General features: G+C 40.5%; 1 protein-coding gene across 3 annotated transcripts in view; it reads right to left on the reverse strand.

The window, feature by feature from the left end:
- MCUB (mitochondrial calcium uniporter dominant negative subunit beta) overlaps positions 1-17,623 on the reverse strand; it is a 99,551-nt gene that overhangs the window by 40,005 nt on the left and 41,923 nt on the right. The window contains exon 1 of one of the 3 annotated variants that reach the window (XM_088836178.1): positions 9,465-9,580. The exons of the other annotated variants lie outside the window; for them this stretch is intronic. Within the exon in view, the coding sequence (XP_088692304.1) occupies positions 9,465-9,473 (9 nt within the window). The 5' untranslated portion in view covers positions 9,474-9,580. Of the gene's footprint in view, positions 1-9,464; positions 9,581-17,623 lie in introns of those variants that run through there. 3 annotated transcript variants of the gene reach the window in all.

A 17,623-nucleotide genomic window follows, 5' to 3' on the forward strand; every position in this document is an offset into this window, starting at 1 on the left:
CCGGAACTTGCTCAAACTCACGTCCATCGAGTCGGTGATGCCATCCAACCATCTCATCCTCTGCCGTCCCCTTCTCCTCCTGCCTTCAGTCTTGCCCAGCAGCAGGATCTTTTCCAATGAGCCAGTTCTTCACATCAGGTAGCCAAAGTATTGGAGCTTCAGCCATCAGTCCTTCCAGTGAATATTCAGGACTAATTTCCTTTAGGATGCACTGGTTGGATCTCCCTGCAGTCCAAGGGACTCTCAAGAGTCTTCTCCAACACCACAGTTCAAAAGCATCAATTCTTCGGCACTCAGCTTTTTTATAGTCTAACTCTCACATCCGTACATGACTACTGGAAAAATTATAGCTTTTACTAGATGGACCTTTGTCGGCAAAGTAATGTCTCTGCTTTTTAATATGCTGTTGAGGTTTGTCCTTATTTCCTTAGCTTTCACTCATTCTTTACCTATTGCAATCTGGCTTCTGTTCTATCATTTCACTGAAATTACATTCAGAAGGCCACTGCTCTCCTTATCTCTAAAACAAATGAAAACTTTTTAGTCACTGACTTCAAAGGAGCAATCATCATACTTGATCACTTGATACTCGATCACTCTTGATTACACTTGTCCTTGAAACATTCTCTCTTCTGGCTTCCATGGTATGTTCCCTTGGATCTCTGATCACATCTTCTCAGTCAGCCTTCTTGAGAGATTCCTCATCTTGTTATCCTTTAAATGCTAGTGTTTCCCAGAGTTCTATTATATGCTAGTGGAACTAGTCACTAGTTTTACCTAGTCACATGGCTTCAGTTACATTATTTTTCTGATGACTCAAAGCTGTATGTATCTCCAGTTCAGAGCCTCTCTTTGTGCATCTAATTTATATACATGATAAAACATTTCAGGCTATCTACCTAGATCATACAATTTTCCATTTTCTAAAAACTGTTTCTAGTTCCACTTCAGATGTAGTAATGATGGATGCCCCCAAATGAGGTCTGTATTATGTGAGCCCCAGTCCCTTCATCACAATGGAACAGACATCTGTTCCAAGCTGGGTTGATCAGATTCCCAAGCCAGGAATCTGAGACTAAATCTGTGTTCAAACCGGAATTCTCAAACACTGCTGGTTGATTGTGTAATCTACAACTTTGAAAATTGGTAATATCTCCAAATACATACATACTTAATGACCCATCAATCTACTCCTAGATATAAAACAAGAGAAATAATTGCATATGTGCTCAAAAGACAAATATAAGAACATTCATAAAAGCACTCTCTATAATAAGCAAACACTGGAAACTACAGAAATCTTCATTGGTATTATGAAAAAAGGAGGTATTCATCAGATGGAATATTGTAGCAATCAACATGAATGAATCTCACACATATGCTAAGCAAAATGGCACAAAAGAGTACATGCTCTAAGATTCCATTTTTATAAATTTCAAAAACAGGCAAATACTTCAGGATTTAGGCAGTGACTAAAAGGGAGTATAAGGGACTTCTAGGGTGTTGATAATATTCTGTTTATCTGGGTTTTAATAGCATAGGTATGTTCACTCTGAAAATGCATTAAACTTAGGCACAGTGCATTTTCTATATGCATGTTATTCTTCAAGATTATCAGCTAAATCTGAACTAGACTCTCGAAATGACATTTATAATTCTTTACAGTAATAGATTTAATACAGGGATAATGAAAGGAAGTATAAAGGAGAGAACAAATAAAGTATAATAAGAGCACAGAGAAAGAAATCATTTAGGAAGAAAAAATTTCTATGGGAGGTGCCTTTCAGATAAGAACATTTGCCAATTGTTTGCTCCTTATCTAATTATTATCCAGAATTATCTCAAAGGAAGAGAATCAAGATATGAAAGACCTAACGAGATGGAGCTAATCAAGTTGTCTTCCTGGCTTTGATGCCTGGATGTCTGGGATGATAGAAGGCTGAGGGCCACCCAGGGTAGCACAGCTGGCAACTCCACTCAAGTTCTGCAAACTAACACACCAAACGCTTTCAATCTATCCCACTGCAAGCATACTTACAGGTTTTTAAAACATTTCTTGTAAAATATCATGTTCTATTCTAATAAAAGCAAAACAAAAGACATCAGCTTAAAACCAGGATGACTTAAACTTTAAAATGCGTGTCTTCACGTCTGTCATTTCTAATGTTATGAACCTGTAATTATATATCTCATTTGGACTCCTTCCTAAAACACAATGCATAGATTTCTATCTTCTGTCTGCCTCTTAAAGCTCTACTACTTTCTAACCTCACATCTTACTGCCTCCATCATAGTCTCATAGTCATCAGTTTGTAGTCTCAGCCTCAGGGCCTGACATTCACTTGGCCACCACACACTGACACCTATCAAGATGGTGCTGAAACAGAAATTGGCAATGACAGAAGACTCAAAGGGAGTAAAAAATAAAAACCAACTAAAAATATCATCACCATGCAGTAAGTCACCCCTGGAAACAACTATATGGCAGAACAAATCTAATGGCAAGATGCTCTTTTAGGTCTACTGGCATTCAGTAATTTATTTTAGGAAAGAAAGAAAACTGAAAGGAAACTGACACAAAGATCAAATTAAATATAGCTCAGTTCAGTTTAGTCACTCAGTTGTGTCTGACTCTGCGGCCCCATAGACCGCAGCACGCCAGGCCTCCCTGTCCATCAACAACTCCCGGAGTTCACCCAAACCCACCTCCTTCGAGTTGGTCATGCCATCCACGATGGTGATGCCAACCACCTCATCCTCTGTCGTCCCCTTCTCCTCCTGCCCTCAATCTTTCCCAGCATCACGGTCTTTCCAAATCAGTCAGCTCTTCCCTTCAGGTGGCCAAAGTACTGGAGTTTCAGCTTCAACATCAATCCTTCCAGTGAACACTCAGGACTGATCTCTTTTAGAATGGACTGGTTGGATCTCCTTGCAGTCCAAGTGATTCTCAAGAGTCTTCTCCAGCACCACAGTTCAAAAGCATCAATTCTTCAGCACTCAACTTTCTTTATAGTCCAACTCTCACATCTATAAATGACCACTGGAAAAACCATAACCTTGACGAGATGGACCTTTGTCGGCAAAGTAATGTCTCGGCTTTTTAATACGCTGTCTAGATTGGTCATAACTTTTCTTCCAAGGAGTAAGCGTCGTAATTTCATGGCTGCAATCACCATCTACAGTGATTTTGGAGCCTCCAAAAATGAAGACAGCCACTGTTTCCATTGTTTTCCCATCTATTTCCCATGAAGTGATGGGACCATCTTAGTTTTCTGAATGTTGAGTTTTAAGCCAACTTTTTCACTTTCCTTTCACTTTCATCAAGAGGCTCTTTAGTTCCTCTTCACTTTCTGCCATGAGGGTGGTGTCATCTGCATATCTGAGGTTACTGATATTTCTCCCAGCAATCTTGATTCCAGCTTGTGCTTCTTCCAGCCCAGCATTCCTCATGATGTACCCTGCATATAAGTTAAATAAACAGGGTGACAATATTCAGCCTTGACGTACTCCTCTTCCTTTTTGGAACCAGTCTGTTGTTCCATGTACAGTTCTAACTGCTGCTTCCTGACCTGCATACAGGTTTCTCAGGAGGCAGGTCAGGTGGTCTGGTAGTCCCATCTTTTTCAGAATTTTCCACAGTTTGTTGTGATCCACACAGTCAAACGCTTTGGCATAGTCAATAAAGCAAAAATAGATTTTTTCTGGAACTCTCTTGCTTTTTCCATGATCCAGCAGATGTTGGCAATTTGATCTCTGGTTCCTCTGCCTTTTCTAAAACCAGCTTGAATATCTGGAAGTTCACGGTTCATGTATTGCTGAGGCCTGACTTGAAGAATTTTGAGCATGACTTTACTAGCGTGTGAGATGAGTGCAATTGTGTGGTAGTTTGAGCATTCTTTGGCATTGCCTTTCTTTGGGATTGGAATGAAAACTGATCTTTTCCAGTCCTGTGGCCACTGCTGAGTTTTCCAAATTTGCTGGCATATTGAGTGCAGCACTTTCACAGAATCATCTTTTAGGATCTGAAAAAGCTCAACTGGAATTCCATCACCTCACTGGAGAAGGGAATGGCAAACCATTTCAGTATTCTTGCCTTGAGAACCCCATGAACAGTTTGAAAAGGCAAAAAGATAGGACACTGAAAGATGAACTCCCCAGGTCGGTAGGTGCCCAATATGCTACATGAGATCAGTGGAGAAATAACTCCAGAAAGAATGAAGAGATGAAGCCAAAGCGAAAACAACACCCAGTTGTGGATGTGACTGGTGACAGAAGAAAGGTCTGATGCTGTAAAGAGCAATATTGCATAGTAACCTGGAATGTTAGGTCCACGAATCAAGGCAAGTTGGAAGTGGTCAAATAGGACATCAACATTTTAGGAATCCGCAAACTAAAATGGACTGGAATGGGTGAATTTAACTCAAATGACCATTATATCTACTACAGTGGGCAAGAATCCCTTAGAACAAATGGAGTAGCCATCATAGTCAACAAAAGAGTCCGAAACGCAGTACTTGGATGCAATCTTAAAAACGACAGAATGATCTCTGTTCATTTCCAAGGCAAACCATTCAATATCACAGTAATCCAAGTCTATGCTCCGACCTGTAACACTGAAGAAACTGAAGTTGAATGGTTCTATGAAGACCTGCTGCTGCTGCTGCTAAGTCACTTCAGTCGTGTCCGACTCTGTGTGACCCCACAGACGGAAGCCCACCAGGCTCCCTCTTCCCTGGGATTCTCCAGACAACAACACTGGAGTGGGTTGCCATTTCCTTCTCCAATGTGTGAAAGTGAAAAGTGAAAGTAAAGTCGCTCAGTTGTGTCTGACCCTTAGCGACCCCACGGACTGCAGCCTACCAGGCTCCTCCATCCATGGGATTTTCTAGGCAAGAGTACTGGAGTGGTCTGCCATTGCCTTCTCCTGAAGACCTACAAGACCTTTTAGAATTAACACCCAAAAAAGATATCCTTTTCATTATAGGGGACTGGAATGCAAAAGTAGGAAGGTAAGAAACACCTGGAGTAACAGGCAAATTTGGCCTTGGAGTACAGAAGGAAGCAGGGCAACGACTAATAGAGTTTTGCCAAGAGAACGCGCTGGTCATAGCAAACACCCTCTTCCAACAATGTAAGAGAAGACTCTACATATGGACATCACTAGATGGTCAACACTGAAATCAGACTGATTATATTCTTTGCAGTCAAAGATGGAGAAGCTCTATACAGTTAGCAAAAACAAGACCAGGAGCTGACTGTGGCTCAGATCATGAACTCCTTATTGCCAAATTCAGACTTAAATTGAAGAAAGTAGGGAAAACCATTCAGGTATGACCTAAATCAAATCCCTTATGATTTGAGAAATAGATTTAAGGGACTAGATCTGATTGATAGAGTGCCTAATGAACTATGGACGGAGGTTCGTGACATTGTACAGGAGACAGGGACCAAGACCATCCCCATGGAAAAGAAATGCAAAAAACCAAATGGCTGTCTGGGGAGGCCTTACAAATAGCTGTGAAAAGAAGAGAAGCAAAAAGCAAAGGAGAAAAGGAAAGATATAAGCATCTGAATGCAGAGTTCCAAAGAATAGCAAGGAGAGATAAGAAAGCCTTCCTCAGTGATCAATGCAAAGAAATAGAGGAAAACAACAGAATAGGAAAAACAAGAGATCTCTTCAAGACAATTAGAGACACCAAGGGAACATTTCATGCAAAGATGGGCTCGATAAAGGACAGAAGTGGTACGGACCTAACAGAATCAGAAGATATTAAAAGGAGGTGGCAAGAATACACAGAAGAACTGTACAAAAAAGATCTTCATGACAGAGATAATCACGATTGTGTGATCACTCACCTAGAGCCAGACATCCTGGAATGTGAAGTCAAGTGGGCCTTAGGAAGTGTCACTACGAAGAATGCTAGTGAAGGTGATGGAATTCCAGTTGAGCTCTTTCAAATTAAATATAGAAAAGATGCTTATTTTTAAGGTGATTCCGTGAAACCATTATATGCAAACCAATAGACAATTAGCCCAACACATAAGGACAGAATGTATATGAGTCTAGGACCACAGTAGGAACTGAACACTTCGCCCTCAAGCAAGCAGCCCTCTGGCTATGAAGACAACTGAACCTCAGAAGGAAAAAAAAGTGTGTAATTGGTTGCTAAGGGGCATGGGGCAGATTACAAGTGCAAGCCAGGCAGCTGTGTAAAGGAAGAAAGGCCTAGGGGAAAGTACTCAGTGGAGGGTCAGCAGAGCCGAGAGCTGAGGAGCAGGCACTCGCACAGTGAGGAGCAGAGAGCAGAGAACCGGTGGGTTTGATGCCAGAAAAGATGAAATAAAGCGTTTAATACAGTGGACTCAGGTTTAGTTTTGCTCTATGATAGGTCAAAACAGCCTCATTTTTAACAGCAAGTTGTTATTTCAGTATAATAGTAAAAGCTCGTTAGACTTCTATTTCTTGCATTTTGAATGCAGCAAGAGGCAGTTAGAGTTTATGTACTACAATATAAGGTTAAAAGACTTGGAAAGAATGGAAAATAAAAAGAGTTCTCTCAGAAATTAACCTATCAAGGAGACAGAGCATGGTGAGACAGGAAATTCATGTAGAGGCATCAGCTCCCTAGGGCTTTTTTCCTGTTGGTTCTCTCACTGACTCACCCTAGCTATATTCCCTTGGGCAAATCCCAAACCTTCTTCAAGGACCTGTTCAAGGGTATAATTAATAAGTAGATAAGTCATTTCAAATATTTTTTTAAATTGTGAAACCCTTGTACGTCCAAATCTATTCCTACACAGGAGGGATGTGTAAAATAGACACACGAGAAAAGAAGACCACAGCCCAGGGACTGAACCACCCTGGAACTCTCCTGAAGGAGACAGCATTTTTCCTGTGCTTAATTCCATCTAAATTAAGTATTTTAGAAGCTGCTGTTTATATGTAATTGTGTGTTAATTATACCTTATTTCATTAACTGAATTTCCAAATAAAGAGCTGGGTTTGCAAGACTGTCTTCTTGTCAACACCTAACTTAGTAAGCATCACTGAGTATACTTAAAAACAATTATATGTAGAGATTCCCTGGCTGTCCAGTGGTTAGGACTCCGCACTTCCACTGGCAGGGAACTTGCATCAGGTTGGCTCATGAGTTACCAGGGAAACTAGCAGTGGGGCATCCACCACCCCTCTGATAAGACGGATCAGTTGCTGGGGCCTGGGGCAAGTGTGTAAGAAGGTCAGTCATGTACGTGGGGTGTCGGGGAGGCAGGCACTGGTGGAGCATGAGATGTACAGGCAGCAGAGAACAGCCACGGTGAGTGGCATGACCATACAGCTTGCAGTGTCTCTCTAGTCCCTCTGCCGACAATGCACCAGCTGGCAAGAGGGCAAGGTTTACAGGTCCAATTCTAAGACCACAAAGCAAAGAAGTGGAGACTGGAAGTTGATGGATAATAAACTATGAACTGCCACTAAGTGTCAGCAGCTTCTCAAATGGCTCAGTGGCAAAGAACCTGCCTGCCAAAGCGGGAGACACAGGAGGTGCGGGTTCCATCCCTGCGTCGGGAAGACCCCCTGGAGGAGGAAATGGTAACCCACTCCAGTGTTCTTGCCTGGAGAATCCCATGGACAGACCAGCCTGGTGGGCTACAGTCCACAGGGTCAGAGACTGAGCATGCACACACAACTGCCACCATTTTCTCTTCTTTCTCATCCACTTTGCCCCACCCCCCTTTTTAAAGGAAAAGCATAAGCATATGTTGTGAGATTCAATATTTATCACTATCTTTAGTAAACAAACCAAAGGCTCTCAAGTTCATTCTATTGTGAAACTTATTTTCAGAGTTAAAAAGACTTCAAGTGAATTGAAGGAGTATCACATTCCTATCTAGCTATCCAATGTTGGGGGAGCGGGGAGAGGAAGTGTGATACCTGAAAAACAAATTCCGAAGTCCTAAAGCATAAGAGACTGAGTAATACTCAAAAATTAGAAATATGTTCTTTATCATCAGAAAGTCACAGGTCAACTGTCTGTGTATGGTGTGGTGGCAAATTCCACACTAAACAGAATTATAGAAGCTGGATGTGTACTCAGTTGTTTCCTGACCAGAAATTATTTATTGCTTGCTTCCTCTGAAAGAATTTCCTGTATTGCAAAATACGCTAGCTTGGTCACATCTGCGATGCCACCAAGCTCACCCAGAGATTTAATATTTAGGCAGAGAAGATGAAGGGAGAGAGCAAACTACTGCATAAAAAATTAAAAGGAATTCTAAATGCTCCAAAATCTGTGAAATGAAAAAGCTCAGTAACTATTCAAATAACAAGTCAGCTCATATAACAGAAGAGTCCAAGGAAGGCAGTTCATATAATTCAGGGGGAAAAAAGGACAACTTTTGTAGCTAAAAATAACCCTTCAGAAGAAAACCTTTAGAGGGTTCTTTTTTAATCTGATAAAAGAAAAAAGAAAGAAAAAGATAAAAAGAAACCATGTTTCCCAAATCAAATTTCGAGTAAACCATCCAGCCTGGACAAATACTCTAGCTTCAGGTCTTAAAAGTTCTCAAGAGGATGGACTAGATTTTAACTGAGGGAGATTAAGAAGGAAATTAGATCTAGGTTTCTCTGAGAACCTAACCAACCAGGACCCACGAAGAACTCTTCTCCAGTAACAAGTCCCAAATTGCTGCTCCAAGGCTTCACACATTGTGGCCCACAGTTCCCTCTCCCTAAATGCCCTCCCCTCCTTGACTCTATCCTTAGAATTCTAGCCGTGAAGCCAAACAAGGGTGTAAAGATAGGAGCAGGGCTGTTTGAATTCGACCCCTGGTCCTGTCCATAGGAACCAGGTTCAGGGTCTTAACCCTCTAGTCCTCATCGTCTCCCTCAAGAAAACCCCAATTTAGGAGAAGGGGATAAATGATTCTCTCTCCCACATCAGCCCCGATGACTCTTCCCATCTCAATAAATGCTACTACCATCCACTCAGCTATTCAAAACTCAAGAAGTCCTTCTTCACTGCCCTTTCTTTTCGTACATACAATCCCTCAGCAAGTGCTATCTGCTCTAGTTCCAAAAGAAACTCCAAAATTGATCAAATTCTTCCCTTTCCCCACTGTTTCAACCTTTTCCAAAGCCACCAGCACTCTCTGTGGCTACTCTTGCCCTCTTCAATCTATTCTCTATACAAGAGCCAAAATGATCTTCTAAAGGCATAAATCTTGTCACACCCCTGCTAAAAGCTCAGTAGCCCCCCAACTGCCCTTAGAATAAAATCTGAAGTCTTCCCCTGTCTGGCCTCTGTCTACCTCTCTGAACTCTTCTCTCCGCTCCAGGCTCTCTAGAGGCATACAGGCTTCCTCTCTCTTCCTGAAGGTCATCAGTTTCACTCCTGCCCCGGGACTTTGCACACACCACTTCCTCTGCCTGGAACACCCCTCCATCTAGTCTGTGCGTCACTGACCCGCATCATTCAGCTCTCACTCAAATGCTGCCTCCTCAAGTGGGCTTCCCGTCACCCTGTTCAAGGCTATTCCTCCTGCAGGACTCCTTGTCTCTCCTTGTTTTAATTTCTTCGCAGTTCTTCTCTTGACCTGCAATTAAATCAGTTACAGATTCACTTTTCACTGGCCTATCCCCACTAAAAGCTCAAGAGAACAGGGACCTGACTCTTGCGTTCTCTTGTCAAGGAGCCATATTTTGGGATCATGCGTCCCGAACTTCATTAAAAGCTATTCACTTCCTAAATTACTTAATGGATTCCACCTGAGGAGGCAAAGCCTGAGCCCTTTGATTCTCCTAAATCATGCAGCACATCACTTTATACTCAAATAATTACTGAGATTAATTTAATTCTTCCTCAACACCTATAGACATTTTTGGTTACTCTAAATATTTCAATGAAAAATTAAACTTCTTTTGTCATTTCTTCCAAAATGCTTCCAGATACATGCCAGTAAACACAAGTCATCTTTCAATGGTCACAGAAAAACTGGAAGGATTAAGATATACTTGGGGATAAAATTAGTATCTTTTGAGGAACTTTTTTTAAATTTCAAAAGCCTAACTTTAGAAATAATGATAATAACGGTCAGAAGAACTGAAAGCTGTGGTGCATCTTGAGCTATGTTAATTTTATTAGAAATTTAAAACAACAACAACAAAGACTGATATCCCCAGCAAAAGTGTAGGATGGAATCATTTATCCATTACTCTAACATGTAATGCTAGTGCTGTTTCTCACATATTAATCCCCACAATCCTTCCTTTTCTCATCTCTATGCTTCAGTGTTTAACAAATATCCACAATTTGTTGTGCAATGGTTGAAAAAAGGAGCCTGTTTTAATCCTAATATAATAAAACACAGCAAATATACCTCAACTTATTCAGTTCAGTCCTGCAAGTATGACTGCTATCCAGGCGTCCTCAAAATAGAATTCTTCTTAGAAACACAAATAATTAACAGTGAATTCCTAACATTTCTGCCAGCTCCCATTTAACTTCATCTTAAACCTAGCTGTAACTTCCAAAAGTTGTAGAAAACAGCATCCACCCTTTTAAAATTTTAGCTGTTTCTTTGAAACCCAAACCCTAGCCTAGAAAATGAAAACAAATTAGGCAAAGCACTCAAACACTGCCTTGAGAGCATGCTGCTGCTGCTGCTGCTGCTAAGGCACTTCAGTCGTGTCCGACTCTGTGTGACCCCATAGACAGAAGCCCACTAGGCTCCCCCATCCCTGGGATTCTCCAGGCAAGAACACTGGAGTGGGTTGCCATTTCCTTCTTCAATGTGTGAAAGTGAAGTCGCTCAGTCGTGTCCGACCCTTAGCGACCCCACGGACTGCAGCCTACCAGGCTCCTCCATCCATGGGATTTTCTAGGCAATAGTACTGGAGTGGCTTGCCATTGCCTTCTCCGCCTTGAGAGCATAATTAAGTCAAAATAGCTGAACTGGTAACTATGCATTTGATTGGTAAGTAACATACGTCACTTATACATTACCGTCATGATTTCTTAAAGAAAATATCAGATATTAAGATCAAAGTTTTTACAAGTTAAAAAAAGGTGAGCATTTAATGATAATAGGTAGGTATGGTGCTGCTGCTGCTGCTAAGTTGCTGCAGTCATGTCCAACTCTGTGTGACCCCATAGATGGCAGCCCATCAGGCTCCTCTGTCCTTGGGATTCTCCAGGCAAGAATACTGGAGTGGGTTGCCATTTCCTTCTCCAAAGCATGCATGCATGCTAAGTCCCTGCAGTCGTGTCCGACTCTGTGCGACCCTATGGACAGCAGCAGCCCACCAGGCTCCTTCGTCCATAGGATTCTCTAGGCAAGAATACTGGAGTGGGGTGCCATTTCCTTCTCCAAACAGGTAGGTATAGTATAAGCATTTTCCCAGAGAAATTCAGCATCTGCTATACCTTCCTATTTCAAAAGTCTCTCATTTCTGTCCCACATATCTTTATCCCAAACTATTTGAACATTTTCGTACATGGAGGAAATACTGGATTTCTGAAATGGATTGGATTGAAATGAGTAACAGCTGGAGCACCAATCAGGACTGTGGGACAAAATGAATGACTTTGACAAGCGCCTAACCACTTGAGGACACAATTTATTCATCTGAAAAAGATGGAATGGGACAAGATGATTTCTATATTACCATCATCTTTGAAATTCTGTCCTTGTGAAAAATCATAAATAATTACAAGAATTAATACTACAATAAATTCAGAAAACACGAATGTCAATAAATAAAACCATCATTTCCTAAAAAAAGAGATGCAGCGTTTTCACAAGGAAACTGGAACGGCCGGATGGTAGGGGGAAGTGAAGAACAGATTATATTGGGTGCCTACTGGTGATCAAGTTTCAAAATTACTCTGATTTTGTCTCTGAAGTAAACTGCAAAACAATCAGACTACCGCTAACCATATGTCTTAGGCTAGTCAGAAATAAATCCTTAGTCATTTGTTAAATCAAGCACATGGTGAGTACACACAAAAAAGTTTGTTAAATGAATAAATAAGTAGACAAATATGTACACAGTTTGGCTTCTTACCTCATGAGCTTAAGTTTTATAAATTAAAGTGGAAAAAATTCAAAACTACTTCAAATGTTACATAGGGGAGACACAGTTAGGCAGCTGTCCTGTCTAGAGTGACTCCCAGTGGCCAGACTCTCTCTGGCCTTCTTAGCTGAGCAGGGCTGTAAGACCTGAGTCGGGCCTCCACCTTCTCCTGGGAATGTGAAAATCTGAACAGGTAGGAAGTGACCGAGGTGGCTGAAACATCTTATGGGGGAGCCTTGGAGAGACAGATGACTCCCTGCTACAAAGTTCACGGACTTGCTCAGGTTCCCCTCCTTCCAGAAGACCGGTATCTCCAGCTATTCCTTCCAGAGGCTACTAAAATGTTCTTCCAGTCGATTTCTTTAAGAAAGTCAGCGTTGGATTCTGTTTTTCTACCAAGATTAATCATGATGAATACAGGAGAGGTATGGAATGATACAAATATGCTGTACTGCTCTAACATTACTGTTGAAAAAGGAGCTACCATGTGCTGGAAATCTATATAATAATAGCAGCATTATCTGTGTTAACATGATTCAATATTCAACTAAATCTCATAAGGTAGGTGTTCTTCCTGTTTCCCTAATAGGACTCTAAGGATTAAGTAGCTTGCAGCGCCCAAGTCATAAGGTCCAAGTTCATTCACATGCAGGCTCGTCTGACTTCAAGGTCACCAGGCCACAGTGTCTTTAATATTATTACTTTCAAAACTTGCTGGATTTAAAAGGACTTATCATAAATCTTAGTATTCAGAATTATAATTATTCATGTGGCAACTGATGTGGTATCACTTATGTACTAGAGCCATGATTCTGAATATTAAATTTTTGAATGTTAACTAAATCTCTTCTTTAAAAAGCCTTTGTACTCTTCTTCAACATAGTTTCCTTTTAAAAGGATAAGAAAACTGATAAAAAATTTTTGCTTGTAAATTTTCTCTGCTAGAAAAATCTTCAAGTTTTCTATATTTTCTGTAAGAAATTTCTAGAAGGCATTTGGGATAGGGGAGAATTGTAGAATTAATGAAGTAAGAAGGAGCCAGTGCTAAGAGTAATCAGGGCTGATGAGGCAGTATTGGCAGAGTCTCAGACATCTATCTATACTACATTTGGGGTGCTACCTCAGAAGGCAGGACACTGGCTAACATGAACCCAATCTAGGACACGCGTTTGTAACTGAAATGACAGCAGAAGACATAAAGACTCAATCCCTTATGAGCTGTAACACTGAGGACCAATGCTTTCTGAAAGACCACGAAGGAAATGACTAGGGCAGATAATCTACGTGAAGCTATTTCTGACTACTCCCACTGGAAAAACTGTATTCTATTTAGAATGACGAAGTGCTTTCATCCTGCATCCTCCTTCCCCTTCATCCCAAACCATTTAATGAGTGATTATATTTGCTATATAAGGTTTACCAGACCCTGGAAATACACTGGTAAGCAAAATATAATCCTTACACTGTGAGACAGATGAGTAAATAAACAGTTGTAATGCTGTGTGATAAAGTCTGTGATGGGTTAGAGTGCTCTGAGTTCATCCACAGAGACACATACATGGCAAAATCTTGAAGTAATTAGAGCATGCTTTAACAAAATGAAATAATTGGTTTTTTAAATGCCTCAGATGGTCCTCACTCTTAAATCATACTGACATTTCTGTTAAAAATAAAACAGCCCTGAAGTCACATACTTTCTAGAATCCTAAAGTTCCTTTAAGATCTTTCCTAGTAGGTTTTAACTTTTTTAGTTTCCATCCATTCAAATCTTTTTGCCAATAAATAACTTCGTTATTTTACACATTTCATCCCAAGTTTCAGAAACACTAGCTTTTATATTCCTTATCCCATCTTTTTGTTGATGGCTAACAAACACATGAAAAAATGCTCAACATCCCTCATAATCAGAGAGATGCAAATCAAAACCACAATGAGATACCATTTCACACCAGTCAGAATGGCTGCTATCCAGAAGTCCACACGCAATAAATGCTGGAGAGGATGTGGAGAGAAGGGAACTCTCTTATACTGTTGGTGGGAATGCAAACTAGTACAGCCACTATGGAGAACAGTGTGGAGATTCCTCACAAAACTGGAAACAGAACTGCCATATGATCCAGCAATTGCACTCCTGGGTATACACACCGAGGAAACCAGAATTGAAAGAGACACATGTACTCCAATGTTCATTGCAGCACTGTTTATAATAGCCAAGACATGGAAGCAACCTAGATGTCCATCTGCAGACGAATGGATAAGAAAGCTTTGGTACATATACACAATAGAGTATTATTCAACCATTAAAAAGAATACATTTGAATCAGTTCTAATGAGGTGGATGAAACTTGAGCCTATTATACAGAGTGAAGTAAGCCTGAAAGAAAAACACCAATACAGTATACTAACGCATATATATGGAATTTAGAAAGATGCAAATGATAACCCTGTATACAAGACAGCAAAAGAGACACAGATGCATAGAACAGTCTTTGGGACTCTGTGGGAGAGGGTGAGGGTGGGATGATTTGGGAGAATGGCATTGAAACACATATGTTGTCATATGTGAAACGAATCACTAGTTCAGGGTCGATGCATGTTATAGGATGCTCGGGGCTGGCATGCGGGGATGACCCAGAGGGAGGATAGAGGGAGGAGGGAGGTGGGAGGGGGGTTCAGGAGGGGGAACTTATGTAGACCCAGGGCGAATTCATGTCAATATATGGTAAAACCAACCAATATAATATTGTAAAATAATTTGCCTCTAATAAAAAATAAATTACTTAAAAAAAATAAAATAAACATTTATTATTACATGTTGCCACTGGGTGTGGGAAGGAAGAGGGAACATGGAGAATGATTCTTTAAGTTGTTTACAATAAGCACAATTCCTTTTGTAATTCAGAAACATATACGTCTATTAATAGTGCCACAAAATCCACACACTATGTTCATGTTTTCTAAGGATCAACTACAGAGATGCAAGTACACCAAAGTCATTTCACCGTGATTTAATTACTGTTGGGTAATAATTCTGGTGGTGATACTGTAATTTTGTGGCTTGGCATTAAGCAGAAACAAGTGTGAAATGATACTGCTCTATTTTATGTACTCTGTCCCTTATTTTATTAGAGTCTTTTCTATAAAATCTTGATGGATAAAATCTGCTTCATTTTTTCTGTGTGCAGCTACCACAGATCCTGTGTTCCTTTCTCTCAGGGTGTTATAATTCAACGCTCAGAATCACATAATTTGTCTTCTAGGCATTTCACAGTGTTAACACAGCCTTCACTTCATTTCTGGTGCAACATTTCTGCAGGGCATGTCAGAAATAACTGGAGTAATCACTAACTTCTCTCAAACATGTAGGATAAAGATGAAGCAGTATACAAACTCTTTGTACCACCCAGACTCTAAGCCTTTGATTGTACAATTTAGAATCAACACTCTTTCTAGTCTCAATCTTTCCTCTTAACCCATTCTTTCTTTCCAACCAATCCAGTCTATTAATAGCTATGGAAAATCAAAGACAAAATTCAACCAAACTGGTGAGGTTCACTCTAGCTTACAGCTAGATGTCAACTTGCTTCCTGGGCAAGTTATCCAGTCCCTCTCAGCCTCAGTCTCACCACCTGTAAGTGGGGATCAAGTTGCCTCTTTACCACCTGGAGGTGCTTAAAAGCACAGAGGAAGAGGGTCTGTGAATTTATCAAGCATCATAAATACATGTTATTAATATAACTGACGGTGTGATCACTCACACTAGAGCCAGACATCCTGGAATGCAAAGTCAAGTGGGCCTTAGGAAGCATCACTACAAACAAAGCTAGTGGAGGTGATGGAATTCCAGTTGAGCTATTTCAAATCCTGAAAGATGATGCTGTGAAAGAGCTGCACTCAATATGCCAGCAAATTTGGGAAACTCAGCAGTGGCCACAGGACTGGAAAAGGGCAGTTTTCATTCCAATCCCAAAGAATGTTTGCACAATTGCACTCATCTCACACGCTAGCAAAGTAATGCTCAAAATTCTCCAAGTGAGGCTCCAACAGTACATGAACCGAGAACTTCCAGATGTTCAAGCTGGATTTAGAAAAGGCAGAGGAAACAGAGATCAAATTGCCAACATCCACTGGATCATCGAAAAAGCAAGAGAGTTCTAGAAAAACATCTACTTCTGCTTTAGTGACTATGCCAAAACCTTTGACTGCAGAAAATTCTTAAAGAGATGGGAATATCAGACCACCTTACCTGCCTCCTGAGAAATATGTATGCAGGTCAAGAAGCATAGTTAGAACCAGACATGGAACAACAAACTGCTTCCATACTGGGAAAGCAGTATGTCAAGGCTGTATATTGTCACCCTGCTTATTTAACTTATATACAGAGTATATAATGAGAAACGCTGGACTGGATGAAGCACAAGCTGGAATCAAGATTGCTGGGAGAAATATCAATAACTCAGATATCTAGATGACACCACCCTTATGGAAGAAAATGAAGAACTAAAGAGCCTCTTGATGAAAGTGAAAGAGGAGAGTGAAAAAGCTGGCTTAAAACTTAACATTCAAAACATGAAGATCACAGCATCTGTTCTCATCCTTCATAGCAAATAGACAGGGAAACAATGGACAGTGACAGACTATTTTCTTGAGCTCCAAAATCACTGCAGATAGTGACTACAGCCATGAAATTAAAAGATACTTGCTCCTTGAAAGAAAAGTTATAACCAATCTAGACAGCATATTAAAAAGCAGAGATATTACCTTGCTGACAAAGGTCTGTCTAGTCAAGGCTATGGTTATTCCAATAGTCACATATGGATGTGAGAGTTGAAGAAGAAGTGATGCTTTTGAACCATGATGTTGGAGAAGACTCTTGAGATTCCCTTGGACTGCAAGGAGATCAAACAAGTCAATCCTGAAGGAAATCATTCCTGAGTGTTCATTGGAAGGACTGATGCGGAAGCTGAAACTCCAATACTTTGGCTATCTGATACGAAGAACTGACTCACTGGAAAAAAAACTCTAAAGTCGGAAAAATTGAAGGCAGGAGGAGAAGAGGATGACAGAGGATGAGATGGTTGGATGGCACCACCAACCTGATGGACATGAGTCTGAGAAACTCCAGGAGTTGGTGATGGACAGGGAGGCCGACCATGCTGCAGTCCATGGGGTTGCAACGAGTCAGACATGACTGAGCGACTGAACTGATTAATATAAGAAATGTTCTTTACTTTTTTTGTTTGTTTAAAAATATTTATTATATCACCATACGATGTGAAGTATGGTATTCTGTTTATATGAAAAGTATCCCATACTAAGGTAAAATTTTGAAACCAACTTTAAAAGCATATCTAGTTCAAACATGACCAGAAATACTCTAGTGAACATTATTATTACAATCAAATAGAAGAAATAAGCTAAACTTAACTATGTTATGCACCTGTGCAAAGGCCTGATTTTTGGTTACTTGCTCTTTATTCTTACTCAACTCCCTATCTCTTTATCAATAATAAAGAGCAAAAACACACATGTATTGCCATCACATCGCTG

This window comes from Moschus berezovskii, chromosome 5, assembly GCF_049115385.1.
Source record: "Moschus berezovskii isolate FMDL1 chromosome 5, NW_MosBer_1.0, whole genome shotgun sequence".
NCBI classification, from domain to species: domain Eukaryota; kingdom Metazoa; phylum Chordata; class Mammalia; order Artiodactyla; family Moschidae; genus Moschus; species Moschus berezovskii.